This window comes from Rhinoderma darwinii, chromosome 1 (assembly GCF_050947455.1).
Source record: "Rhinoderma darwinii isolate aRhiDar2 chromosome 1, aRhiDar2.hap1, whole genome shotgun sequence".
NCBI lineage: Eukaryota > Metazoa > Chordata > Amphibia > Anura > Rhinodermatidae > Rhinoderma > Rhinoderma darwinii.
In genome coordinates this window covers 91332176-91353984 of record NC_134687.1, presented here as the reverse complement: position 1 = coordinate 91353984, position 21809 = coordinate 91332176, and the positions used below count along the sequence as shown (strand labels likewise).

Below are 21809 nucleotides of genomic sequence, written 5' to 3'. Positions count from 1 at the left end.
GGTGTCAGACATACCAGCGTGTAGCATCCGCGCGCATCTACTGCGCATGCTCAAAGATGGCGCCAATTGATTGCATTCACAGGAAGTATAAGACACAGGCACGTCCAGCACTACAGGTGTAGTAATAATAGTCTGAATTCAATGTACATATGTGAAAGTTTATTGGGTTATCTGTGCTGCCTTGGACTCGAGGAAACTATGACAAGGTAAGAACATTCTTACTTTCCTCTTCGTCCTACGGCAGCACAACAGGGATCTGAATAGCAGAACCAAAGGCCCCATGCACACAACCGTGCCAGCAATTGCGGGCATGGCCGGCCGCCGACTGCCACCCACATTTTCGGGCCGTGCTCCCATACTAAAAATAGGACATGCTCCATAATTCCCGGCACGGTTCTACGGCACGGACACCCATCCGAAAAAACTGAGGTTTTTTACGGTCGTGTGCATGGGGCGTAAGGGAGTGTTTAACTTTTAAGCACTGATCGAGAACTTCCGTGCCATAGGCTGAACCCCTGGATACTGAGACATCAAGCCTGTAACACCTCGCAAATGTAGAGGATGATCACCAGGAGGCTGAGTTACAGATATGCTGAATAAGTACTTGCGTCTTCTCTGCCAAAAGTGGATTTTGATCTAGTAGAATGGGCTCTTAAAGAAAATGAGGAGGCAGATCTTCCAACTTACATGTTTATGTGATAGTCATTTTTATGCATCTTGCAAGATATTCTCTAGATATACCACAGCCCTGCCTGGATCCGGAAAGCTTGAAGAGGTTTTCAGAGTGTCGGAAATCTTCGGTTCTGGACAGGTAATCATTTACAGCCCTTTTAAATCTGGTTGTTAAGGGCTTCCTCTTATTCGTTAGCTGGATGAGGGAAGAACATCGGCAGGAAGGCTTTCTTGATATTTTCTGTTGAAGCCAATTTGGGGACAAAGGAGGGTGCTGTCCTAAAAAGAACCCGATCAGGCACCATCTTCAGAAAAAAAAAAAAGAGGGTAAGAAGAATAAGCTTGTAGCACTCCCACTCTTTTTGCTCATGTAATTGTGTCCAGAAAAAAAGGATTTTAAAAACGAGAGCCACTTGTTCTCTACGTCTTCCAGGGGCTCAAAGGCAGACAGGGTTAATCTGTTTAATACTAGATACAAGTCCTAGGTAGCCACTGGATGTCTGATAGGAAGTCTAAGATTTCTCAGAGCCTTAAAGAATATTGCAAGTAGATGCTGGTAATAAACTTCCAGTCAGTGAAGGAATTTATGGCAGTCATATGGACTCTCAAGGTGTTTGCTTTGAGGCAGGAAGTATGCTGTAGCCAAGAAGAAAATTTGTTCCAGATTCTTGAATAGAGCGAATTAATGGAAAATTTTCTGGCTACAAGATATATAGAGAACTGTTTCTGAAAGCCCTTTCTCTTTTAGATAGGATTCTTCAGATACCAGGCCGTCAGATGTAGTCTGGCCAGGAACAGACCTCTCTAAGGCTGGATTCACACGAACACATTACGTCCATAATGGACGGACGTATTGCGGCCGCAAGTCCCGGACCGAACACACTGCAGGGAGCCGAGCTCCTAGCATCATACTTATGTATGATGCTAGGAGTCCCTGCCTCGCTGCCGGACAACTGTCCCGTACTGTAATCATGTTTTCAGTACGGGACAGTAGTTCCACGGAGAGGCAGGGACTCCTAGCATCGTACATAAGTATGATGCTAGGAGCCCGGCACCCTGCAGTGTGTTCGGTCCGGGACTTCCGGCCGAAATACGTCCATCCATTACGGACGTAATGTGCTCGTGTGAATCCAGCCTAACAATAAATCTTTGTGTAAGGGCATTCTCCAGTATTTTACCCACGAAATACAGAAGATGGAAAACCAGATCCTTCAGGGCCAGAAAGGAGGCCGTAAAATTACAGTTGACTTCTTTAACATATGTTGGCCCAAATTCTGTTTACATCGGAAGAAAAATATAGCGGTAGTGGTTCTTCCTGCTGACTGAGAACGAGTTTATTAGGCAGGGGGTCGGATCTGTTCAGATAACAAAAGTATTCAAATTTGCAAATCGACCTGGTGGCCATCAGATCTATCTGAAGAATGTTCAATTTGTGTGTTAGCTGCAGAAAATACTTCATGTTCAATTCCCATTCTCCAGGACTCTGGGTTTTCCGAAGCAGAACGTTCACAGATCCTCTGACGTACGGAGCACCTAGATCTAGAAAATTCTGGATCTTGCATGCTTTCAGAAATTATGAAAAGCCAATTTAATGGTCTTCAGCTCCTTCAGGTTGGAAAAAAAGTCATCTGTTCTTGTAATGAGTCCCCGAGACCCTACTGGAGGCATCTGTAGAGATGACAACTTGGTCCAACATTTATAAAGCATCTCTCTATAGCAAGATTGTTGTCTTATGAACCACAATTGAAGACTATCTCGACTATAGAAACTTATCTGGAGCCTTTTTTGGAGGTTGAGAGGGTTGCGATGCCAAACTGATAGGATCTCTAGCTGGAGTTCCCACATGTGAGCCCTTAGATACTCAATAGACACTGAGAAAAGCCTTGGTACTCTCATAGGCGCTCTGATTAGGTGAATAATTACCTCTTTGATTGTGGGCATTTTATGACAAACTCCAGAAATCGCTTCCTGGTACCTGAAACTAGGTTGGATCTCTTTACATTGATTGAGACCCAGATCTTTCAGGAGCTCCATAGTAGAGTGGAGGTGAGACAACTGCAGCTACAGCCACCTTCGTGAAGACTCTGGTTGCCAAAGAGATCAAAAGGCATGGCCCTAACTGCATGTGAAGAATTGCTCCCTGATGTACAATATCTAATATTCTTAGGAATGTTTTGTCTTCCTCTCTGATTGGTATCTAAAGATACGCATCTGTTAAATCCAAAGATGCCATAAACTCGTCTGGCTTCAGGAACGCTGTGACAGATCTTATTGTCTCTATTCTGAACTTTGTCTTCTTTAGGTGACTAATCAGGTAATGGAAATCTATGACTAGGGGTCAAGCCCCGCCAGGTTTGGGTACAGGAAACAAACTTGAAAAGCCCTGTTCCTGGGGTACAAACTCTAGAGCCTCTTTTACATGAATTCTCTTATAAGGTTTTGACATATTGTCTGCTGGTAGGTGAACAAAATCTAGGGACTTTTTTTTTCCAACAACCTCCAGGCCCCACTTCTCTGTAGTAATCTGCGCAATAAGGCTGAGCGCAACCAGAGACATCCCTCTGGGCTTGACATCCATTAGGTAGAAAAACTAAGGTGGGCAAGCAGGCGAGTAACACTTCACCTGCCAGGAATGAGGACAAAGTAAAACACATGTAGTGCTGGGCGTGCCTGTATCTTATACTTCCTGCGAATGCAATCAATTAGCTAATGGCTGTTTTTTTTAGTTTGTTTTTGCTAGGAGGGTGGTCCTAATATGGGGATTGAGGAACAAAATATCCCCTGTTGTGCTGCCGTAGGACGAAGATATATATATATATATATATATATATATATATATATATATATATATACACACACACACTAGTTCTTCTCAATGAATTAGAATATCATCAAAAGGTTAATTTATTTCAGTAATTCAATTCAAAAAGTGAGTCATTACATAGTTACATAATTTGTACGGTTGAAAAAAGACACATGTCCATCAAGTTCAACCAAGGGATGGGAAAGGTGAAGTGGGATGGGAAAGGGGGAAGTAAAAAGTTCTACACATAGCAGTTAATATTTTTTTGTTCTAGGAAATTATCTAAGCCTTTTTTAAAGCCATCTACTGTCCCTGCTGCGACCAGCTCCTGCGGTAGGCTATTCCATAGATTCACAGTTCTCACAGTAAAGAAGACTTGTCGCCTCTGCAGGTTGAACCTTTTTTTCTCCAGACGGAGGGAGTGCCCCCTTGTTTTTTGAGGGGGTTTTGCATGGAACAGGATTTCACCATATTTTTTGTATGCGCCATTCATATATTTATATAAGTTAATCATGTCCCCCCTTAGTCGTCTTTTCTCAAGGCTAAATAGGTTTAGTTCTTTTAATCTTTCCTCATAACTTAGATTCTCCATGCCCCTTATTAGCTTCGTTGCTCTTCTTTGTATTTTTTCCAACTCCAGGGCATCCTTTCTATGAACTGGAGCCCAGAACTGGACTGCATATTCTAGATGAGGCCTCACTAATGCTTTGTAAAGTGGTAATATTACATCCCTGTCCCGCGAGTCCATGCCTCTTTTGATACACGACAATATTTTGCTGGCCTTTGAAGCAGCTGATTGACACTGCATGCTGAAATTTAGTTTATGATTTACAAGTACACCCAGATCCTTCTCAACAATTGACTCCCCCAGTGTAGCTCCCCCTAGGACATATGATGCTTGCAGGTTTTTCGTACCCAGATGCATAACTTTACATTTATCTACATTAAACTTCATTTGCCAAGTGGACGCCCAAACACTTAGTTTGTTTAAATCTGCCTGCAATTCACAAACATCTTCCATAGTCTGAACTATATTGCATAGCTTGGTGTCATCTGCAAAAATAGAAATAGTGCTATTAATCCCATCCTCTATATCATTAATAAATAAGTTGAATAATAGTGGTCCCAGCACTGAACCCTGGGGTACACCACTTATAACTGGGGACCATTCAGAGTAGGAATCATTGACCACAACTCTCTGGATACGGTCCTTGAGCCAATTCTCAATCCAATTACAAACTATACTTTCTAAACCTATAGTCCTTAATTTACCCATTAGATGTCTATGAGGGACAGTGTCAAATGCCTTTGCAAAGTCCAAAAACACTATATCCACAGCGGCCCCTCTGTCTAGGCTTCTGCTTACCTCTTCATAAAAACAAATCAGGTTGGTTTGACAGCTTCTGTCCTTTGTAAAACCATGCTGGCTGTCACTTATAATACTATTTATTGTCACATAATTCTGTATATAGTCCCTCAATAGCCCCTCAAACATTTTCCCCACAATTGATGTTAAGCTTACTGGTCTATAATTACCCAGCGAAGACCTAGAGCCCTTTGTGAAAATAGGCACCACATTTGCCCTGCGCCAGTCCCTTGGCACTATACCACTCATGAGAGACTCTCTAAATATTATGAAGAGGGGGACAGAAATAACTGAACTAAGCTCTTTAAGAACTCTAGGGTGTAACCCATCGTCCCGGGGCCTTGTGTACATTTATTTTATTTAATTTAGCTTGGACCATATCTACATTCATCCAATTCAGTATATCAACTGATATATTAACAGCACCGGCAGCGGCTACATCAGCTGCTCCTTCTTCTGTTGTATATACAGAGCGGAAGAACCCATTTAGTAACTCTGCCTTCTCTTGATCCCCTGTGACCAACTCCCCATTACCACTATCTACATGTTCAGACCTGGGCTTTTTTGCATTTATATGCTTGAAGAATTTTTTAGGATTTGTTTTACTATCCTTGGCCACCTGCCTTTCATTTTGTATTTTTGCTGATTTTATTACATTTTTACAGATTTTATTAAGCTCTTTATATTTTACAAAGGCTGCAGATGTACCCTCAGATTTGTATTTTTTAAATGCCCTTTTTTTGTCATGTATTGCCCCTTTCACAGAAGGTGTAAGCCATGTGGGGTTTAATTTTAGTCGTTTATACTTGTTACCTGTAGGAATACATTTTGCACTATAATTACCCAAAGTAGATTTGAAAATCTCCCATTTATCATTTGTTCCATTATTTGACATTAGTTCTTCCCAGTCCATATCCTGAATTGCAGCCCTCATCCTGGGGAAATTGGCTTTCTTAAAATTAAATGTTTTTGCCCTCCCAGCCTGCGTTTGTTTTTTACAGTATAGGTAAAATATAACTATATTATGATCACTGTTACCAAGGTTTTCACGAACATTGACATTCCCAACAAGCTCTGCATTATTAGAAATGACCAGATCCAACAGAGCTTCACCTCTAGTCGGGTCTTCCACAAACTGGCACATAAAATTTTCCTGCAACAGGTTGAGGAAATGTCTCCCCTTTGCAGTTGAAGCCGAACCATGACACCAATTAATATCCCGATAATTAAAATCTCCCATTATCACAACAGTACCCGCCTGTGCAGCCCGCTCCATTTGTTTATATATTTGACCTTCTATCTCTTCAGTTATATTGGGGGGTCTATAGATTACACCAAAAGTAATTTTTTCAGTGTTTACTTCCCTTTGTAATTCCACCCACAAGGTTTCAACCTCCTCACAGTCTTCACCCTCTAATGTCTCATTTACACTCACCTTCATATCGCTTCTCACATACAGACATACACCACCACCTTTCCTATTTGCCCTGTCTTTCCGAAACAGTGTAAAACCCTGTAGATTTACAGCCCAGTCATGTGAAGAGTCCAGCCATGTTTCAGCAACACCAACTATATCTATATCTTCTTCCAGTATTAAGGCCTCCAGCTCCCCCATTTTGCTTGCTAGACTTCTGGCATTTGTGAACATACACTTTAACTTGCCTTTTAAATGTTTCACTTTCACTATCAGAAATGTGATTATTTGACATTTGGGCCTTTTTATTTTCACTGCTGTTTTGTAACGAAAGGATCTCCTTATCTTGTTGCCTAGTCCTCTCCCCACCGTCTGTTTCTCCCCCCACCAATATAGTCTGACCCCTCTCTAACCTAACTACCCCTTTATTTCCTACATTGGCCTCCCTCCTCAGCCCTAGTTTAAACACTCCGCCACCCCAGTCATATATTATATAGATTCATTACACACAGAGTGATCTATATACAGCATTTTTTTTTCTTTTAATGATGACAATGGCTAACCGTTAATGAAGACCCAAAATTTTGTCTCAGAAAATTAGAATATTGGGTAAAAGTTTAAGATTGTAGACTCCCGTTGTCACACTCTAATCAGCTGATCAACACAAAACACCTGCAAAGGTTTCCTATGCCTTTAAATGGTCCAACAGTCCGGTTAAGTAGGCTACACAATCATGGGGCTGATTGCTGACTTGACAGTTGTCCAGAAGACCGTCCTTGACACCCTCCACAAGGAGGGTAAGCCACAAAAGGACATTGATAAAGAAGCTGGTTGTTCACAGAGTGCTGTATCCAAACATATTAATGGAAGGTTGAGAGGAAGAAAAAATTTGCTAGAAAAAGGTGCACAAGCAACAGGGATGACCGCAGCCTTGAAAGGATCTGGAGGAAATTCACAAGGAATGGACTGCGACAGTCAGTACTTCAAGAGCCACCACACACAGACGTATCCAGGATATGCATTCTTTGAGACAACGTCCGAAGCGTCGTACCTGGGCTAAGGAGAAAAAGGACTGGTCTTTTGCTCAGTGGTCCAAAGTCCTGTTTTCAGATTAAAGTAAATTTTGCGTTTCATTTGGAAATCAAGGTCCCAGAGTCTGAAGGAAGAGTAGAGGCATCAATCCAAGTTGCTTGCGATCCAGTGTGAAGTTTCCACAGTCAATGATGGTTTGGGGAGCCATGTCATCTGCTGGTGTTGGTCCAATGTGTTCTATCAAGTCCAGGGGCAACGCAACCATCTACCAGGAAATTTTAGAACACTTCATGCTTCCCTCTGCTGACCAGCATTATGGAGATGCTGATTTCATTTTCCAGCAGGACTTGGCACCTGCCCACACTGCCAAAAGTACCAATGCCTGGTTTAATCATTACAGTATCACTGTGCTTGATTGGCCCGCAAACTCGCCTGACCTAAACCCCATAGAGAATCTATGGCGTATAGTCAAGAGGAAGATGAGACACCAGACCCAACAGTTTGTGCTGCAGATAGCGTGCGCGCGTCCTCATGCATGTGCGCACGGCCCTTCGCTCGCACGTCGACATCACCACTCCCGCCGCCACGGAACGAGAAGAGACGAGGAGAAGAAGCAAAGGCGAGGAGGAGACGAGGAGATCTACTTACATCTGCCGTTGTGCGTGCGAAGTCTGTGTGTTCTCGCTGGAGAGAACACCGCGCTAGCTGTCCTGACACTGTCCGCAGCTGGTTGGACAGTGTCAGAGCGGAGACGTCACGACCCCTTGCATTTTAGTTAGAAATGCCCCATTGACTGTTCAGGGGCTCATTTACATATCGGGCGCCAAATATAACTGCACCGGTATGTAAATAAGGGAGGGAGTTAGAAAAATAATTTTACGTGAGACAGGGTTTGTGAAGCCTTTCCTATAACATGCTGCACTCCGCTGCATATGTTTGGGGAGGTAAAAGGTTCTCTTTGCTAGGAGCGGTCGGGGCGCACGGCGCTGCCGGGTCCCTTGACTGCCAACTATAAGATGCAGGGACTTTTTAGCAAGATTTATTCTTGCTAAAAACTGAGTCTTATAGTCCGAAAAATATGGTAGAATATTATCAAAAGGTTAATTTATTTCAGTAATTCAATTCAAAAAGTGACACTCATAAAATCAATAAACATTCATGAAACTATTAATTTCAATGTTCGTTTCCACATAGGGTAGGACAAACATACTTGAGGGGTATGTGGAAAGAGGTTGTCTGAAATCACAGTGGCAAATATAGCAATGATACATATTGGTTATTTTCAAAGTGATAAATAATACATAAGCTGTGTGATTCTTAAAGCGGCTCTGTCATATATTTATGCTGCTCCTTTTATTTATTAGGTAAATCGCTGTTGTTCAGGAGAATTTTGTTATACTTGCGGCACCCCAGAGCTGATGCTTGAGTCAGGTGAAATTCATATATTTACGCTCCCCTGCCCTCAAGCCGCTGCCTGACACATTTCTCCCTATGAATGTGTATAGGGTGAAATGTGTCAATCAGCGGCTGGGACGGACGTGAATATCATTGGACTTAAGCCTTCATTGCGTCCAGTGCACCACAAGTATAAAAATCATCAGTACATGATCTGTGGGGGGTCTGACACCTGGGCCCGGCACAGATCAGCTGATCCGGTGGCTCCATGCACCGTACGTACAAGCCAGAAGCAGTTGGCTCCGGCCACGGAATAGCGGCCGTACTGCAGCTCTTCTCCTATTCCAGTGTATAGGAGCAGACCTGCAGTTCTGAAGCACGGCCGCTATGCTATGTACGGAGCCAACTGCTTCCGGGCTCCGTACATCGCTTTATGTGCCACAACATCCGGTGGATAGGTCATCGGTTGTCAGAAGGTGGACAACCCCTTTAATTGATTTCATTTAACACATTTTTCATCTAGTGAAGCAGGAGGAGAGATTCGATTATAGGAGTCCAGGTGCCTTTTATGTCTTTTGCAATCCAAATTATATTTTACACAAACAAGGCAATGTTTTCTCTTGAACAGCATTGATACCGGAGTACCTACGTATTTAGCTGCCGTATGTTCACCTCCAACTCTTTTGACATGTCAGAACATAGCATTTAAGGTAATCCATGAGGTTTGACTGAATTAGTAAAGACACTGCAACTCTTGTGGTTTCAGTGTGAACTAACCCTGTCTGAATCGGGTTAAAAAAAACAGCTGAAATGGCCCCCCTCCCCTATTGGTTTCAATGGGAGGCAGAGGCGTGCTTTTTTCCAGGGCGGCTTTGGACATGTCCATTCTCAGCGCAGTTTCTGTCTCTGACCGCCCATTGAATCAATGGGAGGCAGAAAAAAACCTGCGGCACTTGTTTCCGAGTACTTTTTGCTGCGTGTTTTGTGCCTGCGGACCTTGCATTAGCTTCAATGGCTGCGGGCTAAAAACGCTGAGAAAACCCCAGAAAAAGTGTGCAGGCAGTTCATTCCCTTAAGGAATTCTGAAGCAGATTTTATTTATTTTTTGCCTGCAAAAACTCTGTATGAACAGGGCCTTAAGCTTAAAGTGGTTATGGATTAGAAAAACTTTTTTTTTTTTTTTTAATAACCCAGTGACACACATGTCTACAGATTATGTCTGGAATTGCAGCTCATCTTCATTGAAGTGAATGGAACAGAGCTACAATACCACACAACTTGTGGATAGGTGTAGCGCTGTTTTTAGAAGAAAACTGGTCTTCCTGGACAACTTTTTACTTTAAATTTGTAGTAGAACGTAAAGTACAATGTTCGTGAAAGGAGTTTTATAAAACCCCATTCCCACGTAGATGATTTTTCTGCTATAGATTATTCTGTCAGAACTCAGCCTTTGATTTCTGTTTCCCTGAATTATGCTGACGGCCCTCCTGTTGATATCAGTGACTTGTACATTATTCAAATTATTACCTAGATTGTCAGTGTATCTGCAAATTTTAAAAACTCTAAGGCTGGATTCAAACGTCCTGTACTTTTTGCAGAATTTTGAGCCGAAGCCAGAAGTTTTTTCAAAAGAAATGGGAAATATAAAGTTAGAATTTATTAATCCTCCTGGATCCACTTCTGGCTTTGGCTAAAAATTATGCGCGATGTGTGAATCAACCCTAAAACTTCATCAACTCCTTCATTTTAGAGATCCTAGCAGTTCACATCCTCCATTGATCTTCTTTTCTGACGTGTCTTAATGACCTAGAAACAATGAAAAAAAAACACACTTGATAAAGACCCCTAGTATGGGTCTATACGTGTTGTCACAATATACGGGTGCAAATTAAGATCTTCAGTGAAGTGAATGCTGCCAAAATTTTATTTTTTTTCCTTATTTGATATTTCAATGACCTGTCCATAGAGATTTAAACTTGTCATATCCTATACTAGTTCTTTGCTATTTCATATTTCACAGTTGTTATTTCTGTTCTTCTCTCCGCAGTACACGTGAAAGCCTGGCTTCCAATACTTCAAGTATTGTTGAAAGTAACAGACGGCAGAACCCGGCTCTCAGTCCTGCCCACGCTGGTGCTGGTCCAGCTTTTAACTTCCGAACATCTGCTGCAGAAACCACAACGTCGGATGCTGATAAACTACAGAAACCAGCTAACTGTTTGCAAGCTTCTGTAACTAGTGTTTGATAGCCGCTCAGCCTCAAATCTTGTTCTGTCTCATCCTCTACAGCAAAGTTTACTACACTGGGACCGATGTTTACATCTCTTTACAAGCAAGCCTCACATCCACAGTTTTTGTGTCTTTCTAAAACTGTGCTGCTAATTAGCCCAGGGGGCGATAACAAGAACAGGATACCAACTTTTTATGTATTATTGTTATTATTATTATTTTTGTTTTGTTATTTCTTTCTTGCGATCATTCCTTTCCATAACGTATAGCTCAGTAGAAAGTGAATAATGATTAGAAGTTAATATGCACATTATTCTTCATGTACATGTAACAGAGCACATTCAAGAGTCTAGACACTGTAATTTTTATTTTATTTTTACGGCGCTGTGCAGCATACAGCAAAGTACTTCCCTTAAAGCAGCGGCGCTCGGTAGACTTTGTAGATTTGCAGAACAGTTTTTATTCTGTTCGGCATTTATTAAAAATAGAGAGAAAAATATTTATTTTTACTAACACACAAATGAGACAAACCTAATTTTAAAAATCTATACATTCCTACGTAGTGCCCATGATCTTTAATGTAAAGAACCTAAATATTAGACCATATCACACTGCAAAAAGAATTGCTACAGCTATGCTTTTCATCTTCTGGCTATCTACATACACGTCAACGTGCTGTCACGTATACATATAAAATGTATTGGATGTGTTGTTCAGGGACCTGCATGCACTATACAGAATGACTGGTCCTCTCTCTAATAATACAGACTAGTTAAAAAAAAAAACAAGTATCACAAATCAAGCCCACAAACTCATCACAACAGGACAAATATAAGGGAACTTCTCAGTAGGGCAAGGTATTATATGAAAAGCAAGCATATTGTGTTCTAGCCATGCCAGGGGGCAGGACATTGGCAACTGGTTTTTACAAATGTGGCTGTAAATTATATTGTTGACACTGAATTCCGTAGTCATTCATATATATTCCTACTCAGAAAACATAATTAAACTTCTAATTAAATTACCACGTGCAAGGGCTAGTCTACACGTAATGGAATTTCGCAGAAATTCCGCTGCGGAAAAACCGCACCATTTCCTGCTGTTTTTACTGCAGAAAATGGTGTGGATTTTGCTGCGTTTTTCAAAATGCTGAGATGGTGACATCTCCTCTGAAAAACGCAGCAATTCTGTCCACTTTCTGCAGCAGGAATTGACATGCTGAGGTACGAAACATGCATCGCAGATCCGTTTCTGCTCGGCAATTTTTACGCAGCATGTGGATGAGATTTGTTAAATTTCACCCACTTTGCTGCTACTGTATTCTGCGTATTTTCCGTGCGTAATTCCAGACAGAAAATACGCAGCAATTTTCCTACGTGTGGACAAGCCCTAATTCTCAGACTATGAGGGGGGATCTTTATGCTACTTTCCTGGCATAAAAAATAAGTCACAAATTTTGGTGCACTCCATATTTGAGCTAAAATTTGCGACTCTTCTTCTATCGACTACATTAAAAAGTGGCATGGAAAGTGGGCAGGTTAACCAGAAGGGGGCCAGTAAATGTCCAACAAATATGTTTTCTAAAGACCGAAAATTGTAGCATAAATCTATGCCTACCCATAGCAGCTTTCATTTGTGTCTTTAGGACTTCCTGAGAAGCACCAAATTTATTAGACATGCGCCTCTTAGGCTATGTTCACGCCTGCGTCAGTGTGTTCCATTGTTCTGCTCCATCATAAACGGAAGCGTTGTTTCCTATGCACAACGGAGGCCGACTGAACCCATTGACTTTTTTATGGGTTCCAGCGGATTTCCGTCGAGGTGTCTATGATTTTTCCAGAAACAATAGCACAGCATGCTTCGCTAGTTCCAGCATCCCCTGATGACTCTGCGATGGAGGCACCGAACGGAGCCTCCAACGCAGATGTGAAAATTAGATCTCACAGCAGAATATTTTACACTGCTAAATAGACTGTGTATTAATGAGGCTGAAGCACCCAATTACAGGTGGTATTTCAATAGAGGTTGCAGCTAGCACCTCATATTGGCTATATGGATGTCTTTCACCATTGCTTTGCAGTGGGACAACCGGCTGGGTTCGAGGTGTAGGGTGTATCAAAATGCAGCCTGGCTGTATTATGCGTAGAAACACCGCTTAAGTCAGATGTACATGCAGTAGTATAGAAAACAGCTTGCTAAAGTTGATCACTCCAGATTACTTCATTAACATGCATATTTGGGGTTAAAAAAAAAAAATCTTTTTTTTTTTCTTCTTCCAGAAAAGGCTTCACTCTTCTATATGGGCTGTCTGGTATTGCAGCTCAGCCCCATTCACTTAAATAGGGAGCTGTATTAAGAGGTGTACTGTTTTAAGAAAAAAAAATAGTTTTTGTAATCCTGGAAAACCCCTTCAATCTTTATTGAAGAGGAAGGAGGCTGTGTGGCTTCCACAGGATAACCTAGGGGAGAAAAATGTAATATTGCCATGAAAATTAAACAAACCCAATCTAACTTACCACTGCAATCCACTTCATACCTTCATGCATGCCTGGCAACACTCCATATCCCTCAGAATGTCAACAGGATCCGCCATCATTCGTATTAGTCATGTATTTCCTATTATCCCCTTTCCTTTAACCATGTAACTTTGGTATTAAAACGCTGCTTCAAGTACTAGGAAGCCATCAGTGTTTAGCAGAGCTTTTCTATCTGCAAAGCTTAGATACATCCTTTTAATCACAAAACATAATCTAGAACAATACATTTTTCATGTCTCGATTTACACATTTTTATGCATGTATACCCAGCACTGCTGCTTTAAAATCCCATGGGAAAGGTTTTACTGTGCCAGAAATTTCTTAGTAGTACCAATAAAGTGGCAGTAGAGTGAGTGGCACCATGGTTATTTTGATAAATATTGCCAAACATGACATTAAATAGCAATTTGGATTTCTATATGTATTTAAAGGTTTTATAGTAACCTATTTAAATGTTTTCCCTGCTAAGTTTATAGTTTTGTTTCATCGGATAACTAGTTTTATTTGGCTGTTACACGGTCCTCTGCACGCTTCAAAGTCTAGCCTGTTTTTTACTGCACTCCTCTTGGGAGCTGAAAAAGTGAGAACCAGTCTGACAAACACTTTGTGGTGTTCAGAGCAGTTGTCACTTCCTTTCCCTCGCACAGTGTGAGGACCAGGTTACAAGAAGTTGCAATATGGCATCCACTGCAGAGCATTGTGGTACAACTTTTTGGATCCATGAAAGTTTTTCAAGGGGCAATAATTGAAAAATAAAAATTCCCCAGTTGTGCTCTAGTTATACATGGATGACTATTGCATCCTTGTATAAATAAGTTGCAAGTAGACATACTGTTACATCTGCAAAAACATATTTAGTATGGAAATCTGTTGCAAAAATTTTAGATGGGCGTGTACAAGCCAATAAAATGAAAGTGATCTGAATGTTCAAGGCCAATTTAGTAGATTTATTGTAGGGCCCCAGGCAAAAAAATAAGAACATTTCGGCACCTTTAGCTCCAAAGTATAAAAATTTTGGAGCCAAAATAATTATTTTGGGTTGTATTTGGGACCGTTTTAGTCTGGAGTCCTGCATTAAAGTGGTTCTCTTGCTTTGGCTGCGTCCACCAACATGATGCAAAGTTGAATACTTGGTCATCCAGCATACCCCCTATACTGATCCAGCTGTATGTGTATAGGGCCTTTTACTGTTGCCGAACTTTTTTTTTTTTCCTTCTACGTCCCTATATTTCCCTATACCAGTATGGATGAGCCTGTATAATATGTATCCTAGGACAACCAGATATCTTATCTTCAGCTGTGCAGATGGAAGCAGCCAACAGTAAACAACCCCTTTAATGAAAACATATGCCCTTGGGGGTCTTCGACCCTGATATTTTTTTTTTCTGTATTATCAAGTCCGACTACATGAAACAATTTTTTATTTTTTTTATTTATACATTTTTGTGAGCCCCAGAACTAGTGGGGGAAAAAATGTTTTTGTTTTTAATCATTTTAGTTCTCCTTTTAAATTTATATGTATGAAAAAAATGCAAGCCTAGCCTAGTAACCTGATTTCTTTCAAAAGGAAGGATATAATTTTTTATTATGTGGATTAGATTGTAATGCCTAAATTAGGCTTCTCAAAATAACATGATTTGTGATGGTGGATCATTAGAACAAAGCATTAAGTATGTTTGAACATTTGGACTTTCTCTTCACACAAAAATATGGCTTATCCATTTGTGATAAGAAAAAAAAACCCCATTGTGTTTTGTTTCACATTTCAAAAGTGGAGAAAAATGTGCAAAGTCAGGGTTAATGCGAATTTTTAATTTTCTCAATATGATTATAGAATGTTTCTATATTTGAAACTAGATGCTGGAATTTTTACAGGTTGGATGGTGTGAATATCTAGTTACTTTAGTAGAGTCCTAAAACATTGCTGCCCACTTACAGGCATGCCAGCTGGATACACCTTTGGGCCAGGATGACACCCACATTTTTATTCGTTTTTTGAGCCAAACACAGGAGTGGGCGCAAAAGAAAAAGGAGGCAACAGTCATTTCTTTATACCATTTCTTCCTTTTGGATCTACTTCTGGCTTTGGCTAAAAAAAACGGAGCCAAAAACTGCATCAAAACTACATGTGATCCTGGCTTAAAGTTTTTGGTGCCGATTCCCCACATATGGTAGCCAAGAATAATAATAGATTCCATTGTTTAATTGTATAATTCAACCTTGAATCACATGCTGACCATATAGATACAATCCTGGTCATGAACGTAGGTGGTCGGCTATGTTCTAGAACTTCACTTTCTCTGTAAAGATACCCTCCACATACCCACTAGTTGTTTGTTTTATATATTTTTATGTGGTGCTGTGTATCTAGAACAAAGTGGACTGATTTTATTGATCGTTCCTCGCTCCAACAAGAAAAAAAAGAAGCTTCTTAACATTTCGTAAATGTCTCTAGGTAAAGAGATGAAGGAATGTATCTCACAATATAGTAAAATCTTTGCTCTTAGAAAAGGATTGTGTTTTGCTGTACTGATAGACAACTTCATCTACTGAAGGGCACCTGTAGTTCATATTGCTACGTTCACAGTTGTGACTCATTTTTAGATTTAAAGTGTATCTGTCACCTACTCACAATGGAGGAAGCCATTTTCTGTTAAAAATTAGCTTTTTCTTTTTTTATTCTATAGATTACAGATACACTTTAAGCTGACCACATAGGAGAGAAAATTACATTTACTTTCGCTACTCATATGCTTTATTTAAATTTTTTGTGTTTTATTTAAAATATCTGAAATGGAGAAATTTGCTTTTAACACTTATGGTCCATTAGACTGAGCACCTGAAGTGCTAAGAGTTTCTTGTAGTAAAACTTCAAAGTGTAAAGGAGCAGAAATCTGAGAAGGGCAGCTGAGGACCTGGCTGTGTTCTTTTACACTGCCGGATCCATCTATGCATCTCTCTGGGAGAGCTGTGTATATTGATTTCTATATCTGCAGTTTTCCATGAGAGCTGCATATAGTGACGCGGCTATATAAACAAATGTCATTATGTCGTCGGCAGCAGTCCGTAAAGTCTGTCTTGTGGGCCGAGTACTGATGGGTTTTTATGGGAAACTTGTAACAATTCACATGCCCAGTCCAATAGACCTACAGTATTAGAAGTAAACCTCCCCTTTAAATGGGTGCTAGGTTGTCCGTTTTGGTAGACAATGGTTTTCAACAAGTCCATTATTATTTTTGGCAGACAAGATTTTAGATGGCTTTTCAAATGTCTCAAAATAAGCATTTTAAATGTACCCAGTACTAAAAGTAGAGACAATATGGCAATAATGAAATGACTATTTTGTAATATACTGTTACATCTTAGGTCCTTTTGACTACCCAAGTGAAATCCAGAATAACAATATGCAGTATTAAGATCTAGCGATCTGAACTTTTATATGATGGCCTGTATAGATAATAGTAAGCAGGTTACAATGTTACAAAAATCCAAGTACTGTCTACTGGTATTAGATTTTATTTTGGAGCTTGAGGCGTTCAGATACTGAGAATGCCCTATGTGCAGCCTCAAAACATCAACATAAATCTAATGGCTTTTTGCACACTTGATTCTTATTGTTGCTATAGTACATGTTGTGTTTTTTTGCTAATGTGTTTTCTTTGTTTTTTTTCTGTTTTTACATACAACTACCTCCACAACTTTTAAACGGCAGCAATGTTAAAGTATACTGTACAAAACAAATATTCTAATCATACGGAATACTCCATGATACTTTAATGTTTTTGTAAAATGAATCATCATTTTTCATGATCATGGTTTCTTTCCACAAAGACTACATCTTGGGTTTTTATAAGAAATGTATATTGTAAATTAAGGGCGAACAACAACCTTTTTTTTTTTTTTGTTTCATCATGGTTGGAACATTCACCAACACTTTCCGTTACAGCTGAAGGTTTCTTCCTGTTGTCACTTGGCCATTGCAAGTTTTCAGGGGCCAGTGACCTCCGTCATACAATTGCCAGCCTGACTTTCCTATGACGAACAAAGCCAGATCTTTCAATACTACCGATGAGTTGACTCCACTATGACATTGCTGTTTATAGATGAGACTTAAACTGAAAGAAGTCATAATTTCTTCAAGTCAGTGACTGAATGTGACTATTGCATTAGGGGAATAAAGTCAATACATACAAGGAGGACTTTACTGTATGTTTAAAAAGAATTTTGCAGCCAAGACTGCCTTGTATAAATGTGTTTGCACTGAAAAAAATAATAAAAAAAAAAATCTAATTCTCGGACTCTGGTTGCTGTAAAGGTCATCCAAATATGGATGTTCTGTTTATATTGTATAGAATTTCATATAAAAAATACAGTTCATGAGATGTCTTCCCTGACGTTACTGATTTCTAACAGCACATTTGTATCATGGTTTTTATTGTGTCGGTGTATCATATTGTAAAGGATGTTTTACCTGTCATGCTTAGCATAATAACTTAAAAGGAAAAAAGTTCACAGGGATTTTTTTGTAAACTTATATTCAAAAATCCCTTTCTATGTCAATATTGTGTCCATGTTGGTTCTGTAGTGTTGTGTGAAATATCCAATCTTTTTTTTCTTAAATTTTATTTTTTATTTTTTATTTGGATTGTGTTACTTTCTAAAATATTAAATAATGTTTTGGCTATATTATTTAAGTAAACAGACTTTTTGTGCTGCAGAGAGTCAAGCCAAAGAGTTCTCCTCCTATGGAAGGTGTTTTTTTCTGTAATATTTTAATTATTGACATCTTGTATCCTTAGCCATTATAGGCGCAGCGTCAACATATTCTAAAACTATATATAGAGTGTATATTCTGAAACTCTTTATCAGATGTATCCACTATATACTTATAGTAGATACATTTGATTTAATAGTCAGTGATATCTATATAGAGTGTGCACTATCTTTGGTTCCTGTATCCAATGGGGCTAGAGAATCAATAGCCTTCAAAAGGTAGTACACATGGCTTGGTCAGGCAAAAATCCACTCTGTACATTCGAGTAGCAGCGACGCTAAAACAGTGCTGTCTATAGAAGGGTATCTGGGATTTGGCTGATAACCATTAAGTAAGACTCCCTAAAGCAGAGCTTCTTAAGAGTTTTCTACTTGGGCCCCACCAGCCAGAACATGGTGATGCCTAGGTCTCACTTGTGGTTGAAATCCATTCCAAAATTACAAATATTGCTCAATTTATATTTGATTTTTCTCCTGAATTCAGTATAACATCAAAATAAGCACAAAATGTGTCAACTATGTTGCTAATGGAGATGTTTTTGGAGATAGGGAAAGGCCTGTGCAGCAGGAGAGATCAACATATGTTGACTCTTATCCAAATGACCTTGCCAGCGGCACCTCATGGTTTGAGTAGCAATCGAGGATAACTATTTTCCAAGTGTACTCACATTCTAGGGCCAGAAGCCAGTTAACCTATGTATGTTTCTTGGAGTGTGAAGTTGAACTTGCAAATCTAGAGCTTTAAGACTAAAGTGTCAGCCACTAGTCAGATCAAGTAGAAAGTTGTATCCTTAACAAGACTTCGACGGGTTTGAGGACCACTATTAATCAAAATCTGCTGCACAGGGCCGTAGCAAAAGGCTCATGGGCTCTGGGGCAAGAATTCAGCGTGGACCCTTCTACCCCTCCCCAACATCACCCGACCCCTGTGCGTACCTATGCCTAGCCACCTTGCCCAACAGCCACCATAGATGCCCCCACTGTATTATGCTTCCCATAGCTGCCCTACACAGTATAATGCCACCCTTAGCTGCCCCTGCACAGTATAATGCCCCCCATAGCTTCCCACGCACAGTATAATGCCTCCCATAACGCCCTCCACACAGCATAATGCCTCCAATAACTCCCCTCCCACAGTATAATGCCATCCCCCCTACCATAGCTGCCCCACAATAAAAATGCAATAAATGGCAAATGGGTACTAGGGAGGCACTGAATTCTATGCCCATTTGTCATTCGTTGCGCTTTAGTTCTGCCATTTCCCTCTTTAGTTCTGTTCAGTGCCCGGGTGCCCCCATTTAATCGCTTAAAGTCCACATTGACTGCTTTGTACTTGTACCTCGCTGCTGCCACTCAACCTGGATTTGCAGAGGAAGAAAAGGCCTTCTACAGTGTCCTGTCTAGCATACTGACTCCTGAGAGCGAAAAGAGACTGGCGTGATTATGTCATTGCACAAATTTATATCACTATTTAGGAAATGAGTCACAAGACGGAGCTGCTCAGAAGGTCTCCGCCTAGCAGAGAGATGGGGGTGCGCAATGTAAGTTGATCCGGTGTCGCTCCTCCTTACAATCTGGCGCCCTGTGCGAAGTAAGATTTGCACAAAGCTAAGGCCGGCTCTGCCTGCTGCATATCTCCTGGAACCACTGGTCTAATGCAGTACGTACTAGATGATATTTCCATCAGGCAAAATAGCTCTTCTACCAAAAGAGACCTGTGTGTGTGTGTGTGTTGTTTTTTTTTTTTGGCCCCTTCCCTTAAACACCACCGTCTCTGTGTAATAGTATCCCTCTATGAGATTGAAAACTCCTACACTTCAAGCCCTAAAGGTTTGGTTTTTCAGTGAGTGCAGAGTCTCTGAAGTGTTAAAAGCAATGCAATAACCAGATATACTGGATTACTAAATTAATCGTGGCATACACTAATGATATATAAAAATAAAATAAAAAATTTGTTTTAAAGATCAACAAACATACACAATAATCTTGTTTATTTTAATTCTACTCATTGCAGATTTATTGAAAATCTTGCCAAAATTTAAAGGTACGAATAAAGAAGATTTTAGTAAGGCTAAAGATACGGACTGAATTGCTCTGATCAAAAAGCACTAGGAATGTGTTCACACAAACCATTTTTGTTTAGAATCCATGCTTCATCTGATCTTAAATGTAGTAGTGTCCCCCCCCCGTCGTCGTCGTCCCCCCCCCCCCCCGGAGTAATATGAAAACTGTTTATACATGAGACTTTTCAGAGACTTTTTATGTAGTGATTGAGATGGAAAAGTCTGGCTTCAAATAATCTCAGTGTAGCCCTCTCTTTAAAGGGGTTTTCCCATAATCAATATTCATCAATTATCCGCAGGAAATTATCCACGATAAATATCTGATCTGTGGTAGTCCGACTGCTAGTCTGATCCATTTATTTCTATGGGGCTGCTGAAGATAGTATATCGGCAGCCCCATAGAAATGAATGAAGCGGTGGTCGAGCATGCGCACTACAGCTTCCTATGGGGCTTCCAGGAACGGCAAGTGAAGCCTGTTCTCGTGATCGGTGTGGTCCCAGCAGTCGGACCGATCAGATATTTATCACCTATTCTGTGGACAGGTGATAAATAATGATTATATGAAAACCCCTTTTAATAGATCAGGCTTCATATTGAAATACACTCTGTTTGATTCAGCCAGGACACACAAAATGAATGAAGCAGCAGGATCGTGCAGGCACTAAAATATATCCATTACATTGTACAGTACTTTGTTCAGAATTTCAGTGCACATTACTCACTGATAATTCTGCACCAAATACGCTATGTGTGAACATATCCTAATGTGATGACGTCACCTATTCTGTTGCTTAGCTACACCAACGCATTTTTTAAAATGTTTTTAGCAGGGGCATAGCTAGAGGGACAGGTGGGGCACTTGCCTCTGACTAAGTCAGGTGAGGAGGGGGGCTGCAGGATGAGGGCGTCTGGATGTCTCCTGACTGAACAATTAAGTTAATGCAGCCGGGGCTTCTTACTGACTATTGTTACTTAAAGAGGCTCTGTCACCAGATTTTGCAACCCCTATCTGCTATTGCAGCAGATAGGCGCTGCAATGTAGATTACAGTAACGTTTTTATTTTTAAAAAACGAGCATTTTTGGCCAAGTTATGACCATTTTTGTAGTTATGCAAATGAGGCTTGCACAAGTCCAAGTGGGTGTGTTTAAAAGTAAAAGTCCAAGTGGGCGTGTATTATGTGCGTACATCGGGGCGTTTTTAATACTTTTACTAGCTGGGCGCTCTGATGAGAAGTAACATCCTCTTCTCTTCAGAACGCCCAGCTTGTGACAGTGCAGATCTGTGACGTCACTCACAGGTCCTGCATCGTGACGGCCACATCGGCACCAGAGGCTACAGTTGATTCTGCAGCAGCATCAGCGTTTGCAGGTAAGTCGATCTTACCTGCAAACGCTGATGCTGCTGCAGAATCAACTGTAGCCTCTGGTGCCGATGTGGCCGTCACGATGCAGGACCTGTGAGTGACGTCACAGATCTGCACTGTCAGAAGCTGGGCGTTCTGAAGAGAAGAGGATGTTACTTC

The 21809-nt window shown here is 40.5% G+C and overlaps 1 protein-coding gene across 1 annotated transcript in view; it reads left to right on the top strand.

Moving 5' to 3' along the window:
* STOX2 (storkhead box 2) overlaps positions 1–18049 on the top strand; it is a 145840-nt gene extending 127791 nt beyond the window's left edge. The window contains exon 4 of the mRNA XM_075860200.1: positions 10730–18049. Coding sequence (XP_075716315.1) covers positions 10730–10928 — 199 coding nt within the window. The 3' untranslated portion in view covers positions 10929–18049. The remainder of the gene's footprint in view (positions 1–10729) is intronic.
* Positions 18050–21809: the final 3760 nt, after the last annotated feature.